The sequence below is a fragment of the Mustela putorius genome, unplaced genomic scaffold (genome assembly GCF_011764305.1).
Source record: "Mustela putorius furo isolate JIRA1106 unplaced genomic scaffold, ASM1176430v1.1 tig00000596_pilon_pilon_pilon, whole genome shotgun sequence".
Taxonomy (NCBI): domain Eukaryota; kingdom Metazoa; phylum Chordata; class Mammalia; order Carnivora; family Mustelidae; genus Mustela; species Mustela putorius.
In genome coordinates, this window is record NW_025421428.1 from 12,238,009 (window position 1) to 12,255,920 (window position 17,912).

Genomic DNA, 17,912 nt, shown 5'->3' on the forward strand with positions numbered 1-17,912 from the left:
GTTCTCCCAAATGGGGCCATGCCATGACTTTTTAAACTGAGCATGTAAGTGGAGCTTGGGTGCTGAAAAGTAGAATTTCAGTTAGACCACAGAGAAGTTGCCATAGAGATGTTTATTAGGCACAGGTCCGGCCTTCAGGGGCCTCCCAGGGAAGTCAAGGCAGAGTGCCCCAGGCCTGGGCCCTTCCTCCCCACTGTCCGACCCATCCTTCCCTTTGGAGGGCTGACTCTTCCCAGCATCCCTCCCCAGCTGGACTGGGCGAGGCCAGTCTAGGTCCTCAGTGGCCCGGGCATTTCTCCTGGGAGGCCTCTGGCAGGTAAGCTATGGATTCTGCAACCTCCTGACTGATGCTTGTCTGGAGAGGAGAAGCCTGGTGAGGGCAGGCCCCATCTGGCTTGCTGGGCTGAGCCTCCCCTATGCACGGTAAACATTTGTTGCTCAATGGGGCACAGAGCTGCCCAGCCGTTGGGTTTCTCAGAAGCAATGAGGCAGGACTGGTAAAAGTGAATGGTGATATCCCTCAGGGATCCTCTGCTCCTGTCCTCACCATCCCCCGGCCCAGCCCTCCAAGGCTGCTCTCCTTCCCCACCCCCTTCAGCAGCCCCAATCACCTGCAAAAATGTCTGTTCGTTCCAAGTACGTCTTTAAACTTTTATGGAATACAGGCTGGCCACTTGAAGGGCTGACCAAGTGTCAGTGTTTTGTTTTGTTTTTTGTTTTGTTTTAAATGACATTCTTTTTTAAGATTTTATTTATTTGACAGAGAGAGATCACAAATAGGCAGAGAGGCAGGCGGAGTTGGGGTGGTGGGAAGCAGGCTCCCTGCTGAGCAGAGAGCCCGATGCGGGGCTCCATCCCAGGACCCTGGGATTATGACCGGAGCCAAAAGCAGAGGCTTTAAACCACTGAGCCACCCAGGCGCCCCTTGTTTTGCTTTTTAAAGATTTATTTATTGGAGAGAGAGAGAGAGAAAGAGCACGCACACAAGCTGGGGGAGAGGGAGAGAGAGAATCCTGAAGCAGACTCCCATGGAGCGTAGAGCTCCGTCCCAGGACCCTGAGATCATGACCTGAGCCAAAATCAAGAGCGCCTGCTTAACCAGCTGAGCTACCCAGGTGCTCCCGGTGTCCGTGTGCTCAGTAGTGTTTGGTGCCATTTTTCCTAATCTCAGATTCAAGCCGTGCTCATTGCAGAGCGCGCGCACACACCCAAGGAAAACTAAAATCACCCATGACCCCTCACCCAGGGAAAGCAGCAGTTCCGTATCCAGTGTCGGCTCTCTGGTCCGCTAGGGCTACGGCGAGACAGCGGGATGACAAACAAGGTCCGGTTCCGTATCTTAACTAGCAGCGAAGCCACACACCGGCCCTAGGCTATGGGTCCCGTTATTATCCCATTTTCCTGGTGGGCCAATCGAGGAGCAGAGAGCTCACCTGGCTGGCCGAAGGCTTCCAGTCAAGATAGCTAATAGGAAGTCAACACACCCACGTTCACACTCACGCCCCCCCCAACACCGAGAAGTGCACAATCTCTCTGTTTCAAGACAAGAAAGGGAAATACAATATCTAGGTCCTTGACCGAGGAAGCCAAGCTGCTCATGAAGGGAGCCAGGAGCAGCCCTGGGGGCGGGAACCAAAGCCGGTGGCTTTGCAAACGGCGGGAACCTGAAATGGGCTGCCCTCTGGTGAGCCTGAGCCCACGAGGATACCCGTGGCTCCAGGTGGAGCCAGCCCAAGAGGAACCCTGGGCACGCATCGCACGGGAGCCACCGACATGGCACAGAAGCCCCAGCCCCAGCCCCAGCCCGAGAAGCTGACACAGCGCGCCGGCAGCTGGCGACTTCCGAAAGGGTCCGTAGAGACAGATGCGGAACTGTCTTGCCTCCCAGGGCACAGGCCAGGGCGGGCGCAGGGCGCCTGGAGCAGGTGCATCGTGCTGCAGGTGAACTCACGAGTTGACGAAGGCCCTGAGGAAATCTGCCGCATGTTGGAACGGGCAACCGATGTGGCACAGGCGCCCAGTCACGCCCGAGGACCTCGTGACAATACCCCGATTTGGAAAGAGTTTAAGAAGAGCATGACCAGATGCAGCAGCCAGTCCCGAACGGGGACGCCCCGCCGGCAGCGGTCGCCAGGAACCGGCACCGTGCTGCCCCCCGGCAGCCTGTCTCTGGGCCTGAAACTCCTTTCAAATGAAAAGGTTAAGAACCACTTGAGAGGAAAGTGCTCGGAATAATGTGTGCGACCGCAGAAAAGATACAGGAAAGAACTGTAGAGTTTGAAAGAAACAGATGGGAAAGGGGAGCCCTCGTCTGGCTCGGTCGGTGGGGCACATGACGCTTGATCTCAGGGTTGTGAGTTTGAGCCCCACATGGGGTGTAGAGATGACATGAAGATAAAATTTTCCAAACAAAAAAACAAAAACAACAAAAAAAGCACAAATGGAAATGCTCATTGTGTGAAGACATAAAAATATATTTTTTAAAGATTTTATTTATTTATTTGACAGAGATCACAGGTAGGCAGAGAGGCAGGCAGAGAGAGGGGGAAGCAGGCTCCCTGCTGAGCAGAGAGCCCGACGTGGGGCTCGATCCTAGGACCCTGAGATCATGACCTGAGCCGAAGGCAGAGGATTAACCCACTGAGCCACCCAGGTGCCCCATAAAAGTATTTTCTAGAATGCTCCTCTGAGGGATTTATCTGAGGTTTTTTCCTTAAAATTTTTAAAAGCAACATCTATATCCGACGTGGGTCTCGAACCCACAACCCGAGATCAAGAGTCACACACTCCACCAGCTGAGCCAGCCAGGCACCCCTGAGGGCTTTTTCTGGGTATGATGGAATTTATGCGTCCTTGGGAGGGGAACCACAGGTGAGCGAGCATCACACCCGGGCCCGTGACATCCTCGGGTGTCAGTACCGATGCTCATGTTGATCCCCTGGCCACAGGGATGTCTGCCAGGGTTCCCGCTGTAAACTGACCTTCTCTTTGTACTTGGAAAGTATTCTGCAGGAGGTACTTCAAGAAGACCCACGTATTGTTTCTGCCTCACCTGCCAGGCTTAGCATCTGTTGGTGGGTCTTACCTGTGGCAATGATTACCCTGAGGTTCTAATGGTGATTTTTTTAAAAAAATTAAATTTATTTATTTTCAGCATAACAGTATTCATTACTTTTTCACCACACCCAGTGCTCCATGCAATCCGGGCCCTCTCTAATACCCACCACCTGGTACCCCAACCTCCCACCCCCCGCCACTTCCAACCCCTCAGATTGTTTTTCAGAGTCCATAGTCTCTCATGGTTCACCTCCCCTTCCAATTTCCCCCAGTTTCTCCTCTCTAACTCCCCATGTCCTCCATGATATTTGTTATGCTCCACAAATAAGTGAAACCGTATGATAATCGACTCTCTCGGACCCTGCAATTGCACTCCTGGGTATTTACCCCAAAGATACAGATGTAGTGAAAAGAAGGGCCATCTGTACCCCAATGTTTTTTTTTTTTTTAAGATTTTATTTATTTATTTGTCAGAGAGAGAGTGAGCGAGCACAGGCAGACAGAGAGGCAGGCAGAGGCAGAGGGATGCTTAATCAACTGCGCCACCCAGGCACCCATACAATTGACTTTTAAATGTGCTAAAAGCGGGGGCACCTGGCTGACTCAGTCAGTAACACATGTGACTCTTGATCTCAGGACCTTGAGTTCAAGACCCACCCTGGGGACAGAGCTCACTTTATTTATTTTATTTATTTATTTTTTAAAGATTTTACTCATTTTATTTGACAGAGAGAGATCACAAGTAGGCAGAGAGGCAGGCAGAGAGAGAGAGGAGGAAGCAGGCTCCTCGCTGAGCAGAGAGCCCGATGCAGGGCTCGATCCCAGGACCCTGGAATCATGACCTGAGCCAAAGGCAGAGGCTTTAACCCACTGAGCCACCCAGGCGCCCCTAGAGCTCACTTTAAAAATGTAGTAGAAACTTTGATAAAGAGCCTTTTTTTTTTTTTTTTGCCTTAGTTACCTCTGCACTATTAAGACTAAAGTCATTTTTTACTGTACTGAATTTTCCATCGCCACACTTCTCTGTGTAGAGTCGTGTTTCAGTCCGATGTCTTAGTTCTTCTCCCTGAATCAGTTCCCTCGGTTTATTTCTTTTGAGTTCTCAGGGGTGTTTCTGTTTTGTTTAGTGAATAATTCCTTTTTTTAGAGCGTCCTGTTCTTGTTTCCTGGAGGTCTCCCCGAATCTCTGAGGATCCTGAAGACAGGTTCTAAGTTTTCTTCTCTCTGCGCCGTGTACCCCAGTTTCTTCCTGTGTTGAAGAAGCTTCTGTGACCCGAGCTGCTGTCGTCAGATCCCTCCCGGGGGGGGCCCTCGCCTCTCTGATGACGTCTAAGAGCAGGGGCGACCCGCCAGATGGTTGGAAATTCTGAGCGTGTGGGGGGCCGTTTCCTAGGCTGAGTATTTTCATGCAGGAAGCCCTGGTATTTCTTTCCTTCTTTTCTTTCAAGATTTTATTTATTTGTTTGACAGAGAGGGAGACACACCCAGCATGGGAGGGAGCACAAGCAGGGGGAGTGGGAGAGGGACAAGCAGGCTTCCCGCTGAGCAGGGAGCCGGGTGCGGGGCTCGATCGCAGGACGCTGGGATCCTGACCTGAGGCGAAGGCAGAGGCTTCTGGACTGAGCCCCCCAGGCGCCCCAACCCTGGTCTGCCTGTATGTTTTCTCTCGGGCTGGTCGTCCTCCCAGGAGAGGATTCTTCTGTCCCCGCCAGGACGGTGCGAGCCCGCGGGAACCACAGCAGTTGTGCAGAACTCGGGCCAAGCAACTCCCTCTTTCGGGGGGAGCGTTTTGTCCCTGACGGCGTTTGGAATCACTGCGGGCGCTGATGTAAAGCAGAGCGACCTGGCGTCCCTCTCAGTGTCCTGAAGTCCCCTCCAGCGCTGCCCCTCGTCGCCGCACCCACGCGGCTTCTCTCCCGTCCACACCGGGGTGCGGGACTCCAGCCCTGCCCGCCGGGGCCGCGGCCCGCCACGGCTCACCACCCCCGGGGCGGTGCTCGCCTCCGGGCCTCCCAGGCGCTTCCCCTCGGGTCCCCGGGGACCCCCCTTCCGCTCTGGGGAGCTCGGCTCGGAATGGAAGAAGACGTGTGGCCGCTCGGTGCGCGCCTCTGGCCTTCGCGGGTGTTTGCGCGCGGACCCGCTCCGAGCCGCCCCGCCCGCCCCGCTTCAGGGCGTAGACGCGCTCGCGTCCTTCCCAAACGCCGATTTCCCGCGAAACTCTTCATCTCTGGGCCCTCCTGCTGCGGGAGGGGGCGAGGCCGGTCCGGCAGCCGCGACTCCCCCTCCCCCGGCTTCCGGCCCTCGGGGCAGGGGCGGGGCGCCCCCGAGGACCCCCCCCCCGGCCCCTCCCCGCCCCCGCTCGGCGCGCGCGGGGCCACCTGCCGGCGCAGCCGCGGGCCCTCCCGGCGTCAATCATTAACCGGCCGCGCAGCCGCCGCCGGGAAACCCGAGCCCGCGGCGCCAGGCGAGCCCGGCCCGACGGCGGCGGGAGGCGGGGCGCGGGCTGCGGGCGGCGAGCGCCATGGACGCAGGTGAGGGCTCCTGGGGGGTCCCGGCGCCCGGCCGCTTCTCCCGCGGGGGCCCCAACCTGGCCCTGGGACCCCTCCTCCGGAAGCCGGGACGCCGGGAAGATGCTGGGGAAAGTTCGGGCAGCTTAGGCGGTGCCTCCCTCCGGCTCCCGGGGCGCCCCTGCGGGAGGGGCGGGGGAGGGCCGGCAACAGGTGCCCCGCGCCGGGCCGTTTGCGGGGCATGTCTCCCTCTTCTGTCCCACGCCCCGTCCTTCCCCTGGGGACTTTGCCCGCCCCTCCGGCCACGCTGAAGTTCTTAAGAGTTAGGGCAGGGGGACCCGGCCGGGGAGGGAGGCGCTGCGGGACGGAACGGGGTGCGGAGACGGAGCAGAGAGATGGGCAGCAGGGGTGGGGCCGGGAGAGCCTCGTTCCGGGAGCTCCGACGGCCCCCCAGACCGCCCCTAGCGCGGGCCCGGGCCCTGCCCTCGGGAGCCCCAGGCTGGCGGAGCGGGGCGCGGTGGGGGGGGAGCTGAGGGCGGCGGGCCCGGAGCTCCGGGTGGGGGGTGCGCCCCGCGCCGCCCGCCTCCCGCCCCGCTCTCGGCTGGAATGTCCGCGGAGGAGGCTCGGGTGTCGAGAACCCGAGGCCGCCAGCAAATTTATTTACTCAGCGGCCGTATCTCCGCGCCATCGGGCCAGGTATTTGCCCCGGCGGGGCCCCGGGAAGCTGCGGTTTTTGTTACGATAACTGGGGCGCTGCCGGGCGGGCCTCTGCGGGGGCCCGGCCTCCCGAGAGCACCTGCACCTGGCGGGCCCCGGGGGCGGGCGGCCGCCTCGCTTCGCGCACCTGTGAAACGGGACAGGTGCACCTGACCGTGACCTGAGATGCCTAGAACAGAGCTGGCCAGAGCTTCACGGGTCTTGCTTTGGAGTGATTGTTACTCTTCTCATGGCACAGAGGCACCTGAGGGGTGGGGGGCGTGTCAGGGGCCTCGCGTTTGCTGGACCCCGTCCGCGGTCATACGGGTGGACTGTCGCGGGGCGCAGGGCCCGGCATCTCATAGATGTTCCGTCACGGTCGCTGCTGTTCCTGGCATCGCTGTTAGTGTCTTACCTGCAAAGCTCCATCTGCTCAGCGGCGACCCCCCCCCCCGCGCCCGAACCTGCTGAAAGCGTGGTCTTTTCATAGGGTTGGTGTGCGGAGTTGTGTTTCTGAGCCCCCAACACCACACAGCAGTTAGTGCCCATCACCAGCGTGCAGGATTGAGTGGCTGGCTGGCTGGGCGCCTCGGTGGGTCACCTAAGCAGAAGGCGGTTTGGGGGCTCCCTGTGGCAGGGTGGTGGCTCTGGGCTGAGAGGAAGCCTCCCGTGTAGACAGCAGATGGGACTTAACTCCATTCCCGTGTGTTATGTCTGTTGTTGTGGACTTGGTTGTTCAAGAGCCCCAGCCCTTGGTGGTGGGGGTGGGGGGCAGTGAGGTTGGGGCCCTGGAATTCTCAAGAGCATCTAAGGAGGCTGCTCGCCCACATCCCTCCCTTCTGCTCAGGCCACTGTCCCCTCTCCCTCTGTCCCCCCCGCTTCCTTCCAGCTCTCCTGTGCTCCTTACGGCCCCTTCCCATGCCCCGGTTCCGGCTGCCAGAGGAAACCTCTCTCCGTTATCCGTTGGCTTCTGCCGTGTAATAAAGCAGCCCCAAATGAGCAACGTCACATAAGAGGCATGTCATGTTTCTCAAGCTGCTGCAAATATTTGTTCTTTTGTTTTTTAAATTATCATGAGCATTTACATTTATTTTTTAAGATTTTATTTTTTGAGAGAGAAAACGTGCACAAGCAGAGGAGAGAGGCAGAGGGAGAAACAGGCTCCCCACTGAGCACTGTGTAGGGCTTGATCCCAGGACCCCGGGATCATGACCTGAGCTGACCACAGCAGCATAATCGACTGACCCACCCAGGCGCCCCTGCTACAAATATTTGTGAACAAGTCTGTATATGGTCCTATATTTTATTTCTCTTGGGTTAATACCTGTGAGTTGAGTAGTTGGACCCTATGGTCGGCATATGCTGAACTTTTAGAGAAACAGCTCAGTGTTGCCCGAGGTGGTTGCACAGTCTTCCTTTCCCAAGAGCTGGGATGTTTCACACACGCCAGAGCTCACTCGGGTCAGGGTTGTCAGTGGTTAATTCCAGCCATTCTCAGGAGGGTGTAGTGATACCACCTGGTTTTAGTTGGCATTTCTAATTTTCATGGCATTTCTGGTGCCTACTGACGCCGAGCATCCTTTGTGTGCCTATGGATGATTTGGATATCCTCTTTGGTGAAGTGTTCACACACCTGTCATCTGTTTTCTCCTGGGATGTTTGACCTACTGAATTGTGAGAGTTTTTTATGCCGTTACTACAACTGCTTTGCCTGATACGTGTGTTACGAATATTTTCCTCCCGTTCTGTGACTTGCCTGTGTATGTTCTTAGTGATGGTTTTTTTCTTTAAATATTGGCTTTTCAAAAACAAATCCTAGTGTTCTTAACACACAGTGTTATTAATCTCAGGTGCACGATATAGTGATTCAACAATTTCATAACTAGGGCTCATCGAGATACGTGTCCTCTCAATCCCCATCCCGTTCACCCATGCCCCCTCCCCACCGCTGCTAACCATCTGTTTGTTGTCTGTAGTTAAAACTCTCTCACATTCCACGTTTGAGTGAAATCATAGGGTATTTGTCTTTCTCTGACATATTTCGCTTACCATTATGTCCTCTAGCTCTACCCATGTCGTTGAAAATGGCACGATTTCATTCTTTTTTTTTTTTAAGATTTTACTTATTTATTTATTTATTTTAAAAAGATTTTATTGATTTATTTGACAGAGAGTGACACAGTGAGAGATAGAACACAAGCAGGGGGAGTGGGAGTGGGAGAGGGAGAAGCAGGCTTCCCGCCGAGCAGGGTCCTTCACCCAGGACCCTGGGATCATGACCTGAGGCAAAGGCAGACACTTAACTGGCTGAGCCACCCAGGTGTCCCAGATTAATTTGCTGTTTTATTAAGGCTATTTTTGTGCTTATATTCATGAGGGATATTGGTCTCTAATTTTCCTTTTTTGTAACATTTTGGCTTTTGGTATCAGGCTTATGCTGGCCTCATCGGATGAGTTGGGTAGTGATCTTAGCTCCTCTATTTAAAAAAAAAAATCTGTGATATTAGTGTTATCTTCTTCTTTGAGTGTTTGATAGACTTTAGCAGTGAAACCATCCAAGCACAGAACTTTTCTGTTTTGGGTAACAAATTTAATTTTTTAGTGAATTCACAAGTATTCAGAGTTCCTGTTTCTTCTTGTGTTAGTTTTAGAGAGTTGGAGAGAGAAATTTCTTTCATCTGTGTTGTCAGATTTGTGGGCACAAAGTTGTTCATGGTATTCTCCTAATCTTCTTTTAGTATCTGTAGGATCTGTGATGATAGCCCCTTTTTCATTCCCAACATGGTTATTTATGGTTTATTTCTTGATACATCTAGAGGTTTGTCAGTTTTGATCTTTTCAAACAACGAACTTTGACTTTGTTAATTTTTCTTTTCTTTTCTTTTTTTAAAAGACTTTATTTATTCGACAGAGAGACACACACACAGAGGGAGCACAAGCAGGGGAAGTGGAAGAGGGAGAATCAGATTTCCCGTCAAGCAGGGAGTCCAATCCCAGGACCCTGGGATCACAACCTGAGTCGAAGGCAGAGGCTTAACGACTGAGCCACCCAGGCGCCCCTCTTTTCTTTTTAAAAAGAGACTACAAGAGCCCATGCGTATGAGCAGGGGGACCAGCAGGGAGAGGGTGAAGCAGGAGCCTGATGTGGGACTCGATCCTAGGGTCCTGGGATCATGATGGAAGCTGAAGGCAGATGCTTACCCAGGCGCCCTGACTTTGTTAATTTTTCTATTATCTGTTTTCTATTTCATTAATTTTTGTAAAAATATTTTATTTTTTTAAGTATTCTCTCTACCCAGCATGAGGCTTGAACTCATGACCCCGAGATCAGGAGTCACACACTCCTCAGCCAGGCACCAGCCAGGTGTCCCTATTTTATTGATTTTTGTTCTTTATTATTTTCATCCTTTTATCTACATTGTGTTTACTTTGCTCTTCCTTTTCTAGCAAGATCCCCGGGTGGACTCTTATGTCCTTGATTTGAGATCTTCCTTCTTTTCTTCTTCTTTTTTTTTTTTAAAGATTTTATTTATTTATTTGACAGAGATCACAAGTAGATGGAGAGGCAGGCAGAAAGAGAGAGAGGAGGAAGCAGGCTCTCTGCTGAGCAGAGAGCCCAATGCGGGGGTCCTGCAGGATCCCAGGACCCTGAGATCATGACTCAAGCTGAAGGTAGAGGCTTTAGCCCACTGAGCCACCCAGGCGCCCCTGCCTTCTTTTCTAATATAATCATTTAAAGCTCTGTGTTTCCCTCTATAAACAGCTTTAGCTGCATCTCCCACATTTTTTTTTTTTTTTTTTTGACAGAGAGAGAGAGAAAGAGAGAGACCACAGTAGGCAGAGAGGCAGGTAGAGAGAGAGAGAGGGGAAAGCAAGCTTCCTGCAGAGCAGAGAGCTGGACGTGGGGCTCGATCCCAGGACACTGGGATCATGACCTGAGCCAAGGGCAGAGGCTTTAACCCACTGAGCCACCCAGGTGCCCCACATCTCCCACATTTTGATGTGTTGTTTTTTCATTGTCCTTCAGTTCAAGATGTTTTCTAATTTACTGCATGATTTTATTTTTGATCCATAAATTCTTTAGAAGTATGTCATTTAATTTTCAGGTATTTGATTCTACACAGATTGTTGTTCTTGGTTTCTAACTTATTTCTGTTGTGGTTGGTCAGAGAGGACAGTCTGGATTATTTTAATCCCTATAACACTGAGACTTGTTCCGTGGCCTGGCACGTGGTCCTTGGTGACTGTACCTTATGTGCTTGAGAAAAGTTGTTGGATGTAGGATTCGGTAAACATCAGTTGGGTTAAGGTGGTTTATAACTTTGCTCAGATCAATTATGTCCTAACTGATGGCTTGTCTAGTTATTGTATCAATTGCTATAGGACGGATATTAGAGTCTTTTGTTACTATGGTATATTTTGTTTGTGTATTTCTGTAAATTTTCATTTCATGTATATTGAATATTGAAGCTCTGTGATTAGGCACACATACATTTATAACTATTCTGCCTTCCTGGTGATTTGTCCCTTTTATCATTATCAAGGGTTCCTCTTTATTACTGATAATGCTCTGTCTTGAAAACTATTTTATCTGATATTGAAATCCACTTTAACCTTTTTTGCTTACTATTTCTGTGGTATATCTTTCCCACCCATGTACTTTCAATCTTTCTGTATCTTTCTGTTTAAAATGTGCTTGAGGGGGGCGCCAGGGTGGCTCAGTGGGTTAAAGCCTCTGCTTTCACCTCAGGTCATGATCTCAGGGTCCTGGGATTGCTCTGTCAAATAAAAATAAATAAATAAATAAATAAATAAATAAATAAAATCTTTTTAAAAAGTGTGCTTATGGGCATCTGGGTGGCTCAGTCGGTTGGGCATCAGGATCCTTGCTCAGCAGGGAGCCTACTTCTCCTTCTGTCTTTTCCTGCCACTCTGGGTGCCTATGCACTTGTACTCTCTCTCTCTGACAAATAAATAAAAAGAGCAAGAGCATGTGTGCACAGGAGCGGAGGAACAGCAGGCAGAGGAAACAGGCTCCCTGGGAGACCAATGTGGGGCTTGATCCCCTGACTCTGGGATCATGACCTGAGCTGAAGGCAGACACGTAACCGACTAAGCCACCCAGGTGCCCTGGCCTGTGATTTTTCTCTTCTGTGGCATCCTCGTCTGGTTTTGCTCTCGGGAACGCTGGCCTCATCAATGGAGCATGGATGTGTCCCCTCTGCTTCATTTGTGGAAGTGTTGGAGGAGGACAGCTGTTTGGTAGAATTCACCAGTGAGGCCCCGTGCCTCTGAACTTCGGTTTGTTGGGAGACTCTTGATGGACGGACTCTGTCTCCTCCTCTCATGGGTCTGTTTGGTTTTGTTGTATTTTCACAATTCTGTTTTGTATGTTTCTAGGACTTTGTTGATCTCTTTTGGGTTGCCCCGTCATTGTTACATAATTGTTCATAGTCTTTTTATGATTCTTTGTATTTCTGTGGTCTCTGTTGAAACATCTTGTGTTTTTGTTTTTTTTTCCCTTTGTGACAAATCTGTAGGTTTGTCAATTTTATCTTTTCAAAGAACTAGCGCTTAGTTTCATTGATTTGTTTTCTCTCTTTAGTCTCTATTTGTGCTCTCATCTTTGTTATTTCCTTCCTTTTCCTAACTTTGGGCAGCATTTCCCCCTGATTTCTTGAGGTGTAAAGTCAGGTTGTTGATTTGAGGCTTTATTGTTCTTCGGTCAAGCATGGATTACTACGAACTTCCCTCCTGGAGCTGCTTTGGCTGTGTCCCATACATTTGGGATGTTGTATTTCCATATTCATTAGTCATGAGGCATTTTGTTTTTTAATTTGCCTTTTGATTCCATCTTTAACTCTGTGGTTGGTCAGCAGCAAGTGTTGATTTTCCACATACCTGTGATTTTTCTAGTTTTCTTCCTGTAATTACTTTTTAGGTTTTTTTGTTTTGTTTTAAGATTGCATTTGTGACAGAGGGAGAGAGACAGCGAGAGAGGGAACACAAGCCAGGGTGGGGAGGGTGGGTGGGAAAGGGAGAAGCAGGCTTCCCACCGAGCAGAGAGCCCGATGCGGAGCTTGATCCCAGGACCCTGGCATCATGACCTGAGCCAAGTACAGATGCTTAACAACTGAGCCACCCAGGCCCCTCTGCTTTTTAGGTTCTTTTGTTTTGTTTTTATCACTGTGGCTCGAGAAGATCTTTGGGAAGGTTTCAGTCTTGAATTTATTAAGACTTGCTGTGGCCTCACATGTGTTCTGTACTGGTGATGCTCTTGTTCCCTGGAACAGTGTGTATTTCCTTGGGCTTGGGTAAGATGTCCTGTGTAGTTCTAGGTCTATCTGGTCTGACATGTTTAAGACTGGTGTTTCCTTATTGATAATTCTGTCTGGACATTCTGTCCATTGATGTATGTGGGCATTGAAGTTCGTGCTATTACAATGTTGCCGTCTCTGTTTCTTCCTTTTGATCTGTTAATATTTGCTTGTATACTGGGTACTGCTGTGCTGGCAGCAAACATGGTTATAATTGCTGTATCCTCCTGTTGGACCTCTGTATCCTTATGTAATACCCTTGTCTCTTATTACAGTTTTTGTTTGTTCAATTTAGTTAGTTAGTTATAGAGAGAGAGCAAGAGCTAGTGGGCGTATGCGTGTATGGGTAGGGGAGAGGCAGAGGGAGAGGGAGAGAACCTTCAGCAGACTCCATGCTGAGTGCACGGGCTCAGTCTCACGACCCTGAGATCGAGACCTGAGCCAAGACAGAGTCGGATGCTGAACCAACTGAGCCACCCAAGCACCCCACAGTCTTTGTTTTAAAGTTTACTTTGATATAAACACAGCTACACTCGCCTTTTTTTTGGTTTGCATTTGCACGGGATACCTTTTTCCATCTCTTCAATTAAAGTGTGTGTGTCCTTCCGTCTGAAGTCAGTCTCTTGGAGGCAGCATAGAAATGGGTCTTTTTTTTTTTTTTTTTTCCCCAGACACTCAGTGTCTTTTGACTGGAGAATTTATGCCATTGACACTTAATTATTTTTTTAAGATTTTTATTTATTTATTTGAGAGTGAGAGAGAACCAGCAAGAGGAGGGGCAGAGGGAGAGGCAGGCTCCCTGCTGAGCAGTTTTTTTTTAAGCTTTTATTTTTTAATGGATTTGAGAGAGAGCACATGGGGGGTGTGGGTCAGAGGGAGATGCAGACCCCCCCTGCTGAGCCCCCCCCCCCCCGGCTTTGTAGGGGACATTGGCATTTAATTAATTGATAGGTGTATACTTCTGCCCCGGCTTGGTGGTCATCTGGTGGTCCTTTATGCCGGTCTGGGTCTGTCCCCTACAAATGCAGCTCGGGGCTGAGTCCCACAACCCGTGTGGATCCGGTCTCGGGTGACTAATCGTCCCGTTTTGTTTGAGACTAAGGGTTTTCACAGGATGTGTGATTTCTGGTCGTCTGAGAGTCTTGGGGAAGCAGACCCACTGGTCGCCCCCGTTCACGTACACAAGCAGGGGCGCCCCCTCTGCCGCCCTCCCTTTCCAGGCGTTGGTCTTTCTGCTCCTCGGCGGCTTCTCTGGTGTGATCCGAAGCTGCCCCCTTGCTCTGGAAGGCAGGGAGAGACTGCAGGGAGGGGCCCAGATGGGCAGGTGGCGGGGTTCGTGAGCGAGGGGACACACAGAAGAGGCTCCTCGTGGGGGCCACAGGGTTGGCGGGTCACCACTGCCACATCTTAAACGAGTCTGTAGAGTGGCCTTAACTGGGCTCAGTCTCAGATCCTGTCTGGGTGGTGTCAGCACTGGGGCTGTGGGTTGTGACCTGGGGGAAGCCTGCGGGGCTGGGGGTTGGGGAAGCGAGCGGGGACCCACATTCCCAGGACAGGAGGGGGGTGAGGAGCCTCCGAATGCTGGGGCCCAGCTCCTGGGTTATCTATGCTCACATCCCCTCCATGGCCTCCCCCAACCCAAGAATTTCCTCACTCTTCCCACTGCGGGGCCCTTTCTGGCTTCCTTCCGTCGGGACGTGACAGGGTTTCTGGAGCGGCTTCAGTCCCCTGTCCTGCCCCATCATGTCGCTCGGGGTGGCCCCCGGAGCTGGAGGGAAATGAGAGAAAGTCTGTGGGAACCCACACCTTTGACGGTCGCTCTTCTGTTTCAACTCCACCGTCTGTCCACTTTGGGTCACTTTCAGTGTTTTCAGGTAGTTTCCTTTTGTATTTTATTTATTTGTCAGAGAGGGAAAGAGAGAGAGAGAGAGAGAGAGTGAGCATGAGCTGGGGGAGGGGCAGAGGGAGAGCCAGGCTCCCCACCGAGCAGGGAGCCCCATGCGGGGCTCGATCGCAGGACCCCGGGATCCCGACCCGAGCTGAGGGAAGCCGCTTCACCAGCCGAGCCCCCTGGGTGCCCCGTCTTCACCCCTGTTACCTGCACAGTTCGGGGGCACCGAGCACGTCCACACTGCCGTGCGGCCACTGCCGCCGGCCGTCCGTTCTCCGAAAGCGTCGGTCTTCCCCGCCTGAAATCCGCCTCCGTCTCACGCTGCCTCGCCCTTGCTCTCCGGCCCGTGGTAACCGGCGGTGGGGAGAGGTTTTTGAAGCCTCTGCTTGGAAGTTGTTTTTAAGAATATTTTATCGATTTACTTGAGAGAGAGCGAGTGTGAGTTTGAGCGAGTGGGGGAGGAGCACAGGAGAGGGCCGAGCGGGCTCCGGACTGAGCGTGGAACCCGCCGCGGGGCTCGATCCCACGACACTGAGGTCATGACCTGAGCCAAAATCCGGAGTCGGACACTTCACCGTCCGGACCCCCCAGGCACCCCTGGAAGGTGTTTATCAGTGTTCTGCTGGCCAAAGCGTGTCACATGCCCCGTCCACATTCAAGGGACACAGGGCTAGGGAGTCGCCACAGGTGACAGTGTGGAGCATAAACCACCCCCCTCCCCGCCCCCGCAGGTCTGGGAGTGACACCCTGGCTGCTGGGAGTGGGAGGCTGGGGCGTTCGCTGGGGTTCAGCACTCCTTGCTCTTGGGGACCCCTTCTGTTGAGGATCCCTGGCCTCGGACTCTGCCTCCCAGTTCCAGTGGGGGACGGTGTTGGCGGGGGTCTGGGAGGGGAGAAGGAGGCCAGGGATGGGAGGGGCTGGCTCAGCAAGGCTCCTCCCTCCTCTCCCGCTGCCGCTACAGCTGCTCACTTCTCTCTCTGCCTCTTACACCCTGGACGAGCGTTTGGGTAGTAAACGTCCAAAGCCAGGCCCCGGGCCGCCCGCCCTGCCGCGGGGCCTTGCCTGCCCACCCACGTCTCGCTGGCAGGGCCTTCCTGACACTCGGCGGTACTCAGCTGGTCAGGGTGCCCTTCAGGACTTGTAGAACCTGCTTGGGTATCTCCGGAGAGACACCCTGGGCAAGAAGAGTCTGTTACTTTACCAGCACAAACGGGTTTATTCAGGAAGAGCAGAGACTTGCAATTCGGGGCGGGTAAGCTGCGGCAAAATCACAGGCAAAAGTCCAACAAAGAAAGGAGAGGAGCGTGGCTTTATGGAGAGGGCGAACGGTTTCTCACCGGCTGAGCTGCTGGGGCGGCGGATTTCTCGTCGGAGAAGCAGCGTCCGTCCTTCCCCGTTGGGTCTGTCGTCGTGACTCCCTCCTGTGGCCGGGGCCTCTGCTGGGGTGTCTGAGTGATGGTTCTTCCTGGAATTGACGCTGAGGGGACAGTTCTCCCATCTGGCCTCCTGTCTCCGTGTTAGTGAGCTTTCCCTGTATGGGTTTCCCCAGGAATGAGAGCATGGATGCTGCAGGCCAGGGTCAGGGCTGGAGGGTCAGGGCTGGAGGGCAGCTGGGCGCCTGGGGGCCTCTGAGCTCTCACCCACCGACCCGCTGCTGGTGGGCTTTTCCCCACCTGCTGCTCTTCTCTCTGCCCCTTCTCCACCCCCATTCAGGCTCCTGTTTCCTCTGTGCCTCAGTGGGCATTTGGCCTGTAGTGACCTCCTGGCTCTTTGACGTCAGCCCATTGGCCAGGGTCTGCTACCCCGGTGGCCCCCATCTTCCCTGGCTCTCAAGCCAGGAATCGCTTTGGCTCAGCTCTTCTCAGAGCAGATCTCAGGGGCTGCCCTGGACAGATCCTCGCCTGGTCCAGTTGGCCAGCAACAGGGCCGCGGGCGCAGGACAAGTGCCCAGCAGCAGCCAGCAGGGGCAAGGCCTGTGTTCCAGCTCAGCCTGGTGACGCGCTGGCCGAGTGACGCCAGCAAGCCCCCTGCCCTCTTGTCCCACACTTGCGCTTTGGGTAGATTGTTCCAGCGCCCGCCGCGGGGAGAGGCCCGAGTGCGGGATGCGGGCGGGTGGGGATGGGCAGCGCCAATGGAACTTTCTCCCTGGAGGGGCGGAGATTTGCAGCAGGGAGGCAGGAGGAGTCCCACCTGGCTGGGGGGCACTTGGGGCTCACAGCACCTGGGGTTTCTTTCCAGGAGCCGATGCAGAAGGGGGCCGTGGCCCCGCAGCCTCGGAGGACCCCCGGAGCCCCGCGCTCCCGCAGCTCCCGTGTCGCCTGCGGCTCCTGGATGAGGACGGAGGGCCCAGCAAGGAGGTGGCCGTGGATGGGGGCAGCGCCCCCGCTGCGGAGGAACCTCCGGCCGATGCCGAGGCCGAGGCCGTGGCCGCTTCCCCCGCCCAGGCTGAGCCTGCGGGCGAGGCCCAGCAGGGCCCCAAGGTGGCAGCCGGCGGGGTGCCCAACATCGGCTTCGTGGGCGAGCCCCCGCCTTACGCGCCACCGGACCCCAAGGCCGTGCACCTGCTGTACCCGCCCTTCCCACAGGGGCCGGTCCTCTTCCAGCCCGGGCCCTCGCCCCAGGCCCTGTACCCACCGCCGCCGGCCGCGCCCCTGTACCCCGCGCCCGCTGCGCCGCCGCTCTTCGCACCCTTCCCGGTGGTGAGTGGGCCCGGCCCCCCGCCTCCCTCCCCACCCTGGGACCCCTGCGCCAGGGCCACTTATTTCCCGTGCAGTCCCCTTGTACACACGCACTTACCTCCCAGGAAGCCCCCTTTGCCGCCCCCCACTCGCCGCAGCCTCCTTCTCCGGGGAGAGCTTGGGAGATGGAGAGACGGAAAGTCACTGTCCGCGACCCCTGCAGATGAGGGACTTGCAAAGGACTCCGCAGCTTGAGGGGGTGGGCAAGCCTGGAAGGCTTCCCAGAGGTGGGGGCGTTTGAGCTGAGTTCTGAGGGCTGAAGAGGAGCTTTCAGGCAGTGGGGAGGAGGAGGAGGGGCTCTCTGGGCACAGGCCTGGGGGATGGCCAGGCCCCCCCTGTTCTGGGGATGATGGGGGTCAGTTCAGCTTCGTGAGGAGACAGGGTAGGAGGGTGGGGTCTCTAGTGCAGGCCCCAGGGCCTTTGAGTGGCAGGTGACTTGATTAGGCTTTTAGAAACACTGAGGGACCCCAGGGTGCCTGTCGGGGAGAGCTTAGAGGACCTGTGGTAGGAACCCAGTCAGGGCCGGGAGAGACGGAGACGGGCCCCTGGCTGTGCAGTCTGCAGAGCGCAGAAGCGAGGGGACTCCTGGGGGCTGGTGACAGGCGCGGTTGTGGCCCGAGAAGGCAGAGGGGGGCCCTCGCCTGGCCCCTTGGTGACCTGCAGCCTCACCTGTGGGGGTGGGGGGGTGGGTGGTGTCCCCGGATGA

The 17,912-nt window shown here is 54.3% G+C and overlaps 2 protein-coding genes and 1 long non-coding RNA gene across 5 annotated transcripts in view; 2 read left to right on the forward strand and 1 right to left on the reverse strand.

Annotated features, from left to right (window-relative positions):
* The first annotated feature begins 1,773 nt into the window (after window positions 1–1,773).
* Window positions 1,774–5,476, forward strand: LOC123392824 (collagen alpha-1(I) chain-like). Its single transcript, XM_045082916.1, has 2 exons — window positions 1,774–2,199; window positions 4,937–5,476. The coding sequence occupies exons 1-2, from the start codon at window positions 1,774–1,776 to the stop codon at window positions 5,474–5,476; spliced, it is 966 nt and encodes a 321-aa protein (XP_044938851.1).
* Window positions 5,434–17,912, forward strand: part of PRRT1B (proline rich transmembrane protein 1B) — a 36,542-nt gene continuing 24,063 nt past the window's right edge. For 2 of the 3 annotated variants that reach the window (XR_006607460.1, XR_006607461.1), the window contains exons 1-2: window positions 5,434–5,588; window positions 16,707–17,167. Coding sequence is in view for 1 of the 3 variants with exons in the window: in XM_045082634.1 (XP_044938569.1) it covers window positions 5,579–5,588; window positions 16,707–17,167 (471 nt within the window). In the remaining 2 variants the exon portion in view is untranslated. The remainder of the gene's footprint in view (window positions 5,589–16,706; window positions 17,168–17,912) is intronic. The other variant, XM_045082634.1, reaches the window with a different exon arrangement.
* On the reverse strand, window positions 13,495–15,388 carry LOC123392791. The gene is made up of 3 exons (XR_006607462.1): window positions 14,676–15,388; window positions 14,384–14,459; window positions 13,495–13,857 (listed from the first exon to the last, which is right to left on the reverse strand). It is a non-coding gene; the product is annotated as an uncharacterized LOC123392791 (long non-coding RNA).

Bases quoted from the DNA above. Each gene is read 5' to 3' on its own strand.
- LOC123392824 (XM_045082916.1), top strand. From the start codon at position 1,774: ATGGCACAGAAGCCCCAGCCCCAGCCCCAGCCCGAGAAGCTGACACAG. The intron at 2,200-4,936 runs GTTAAGAACCAC...AGTCCCCTCCAG, and splicing joins AACTCCTTTCAAATGAAAAG to CGCTGCCCCTCGTCGCCGCA.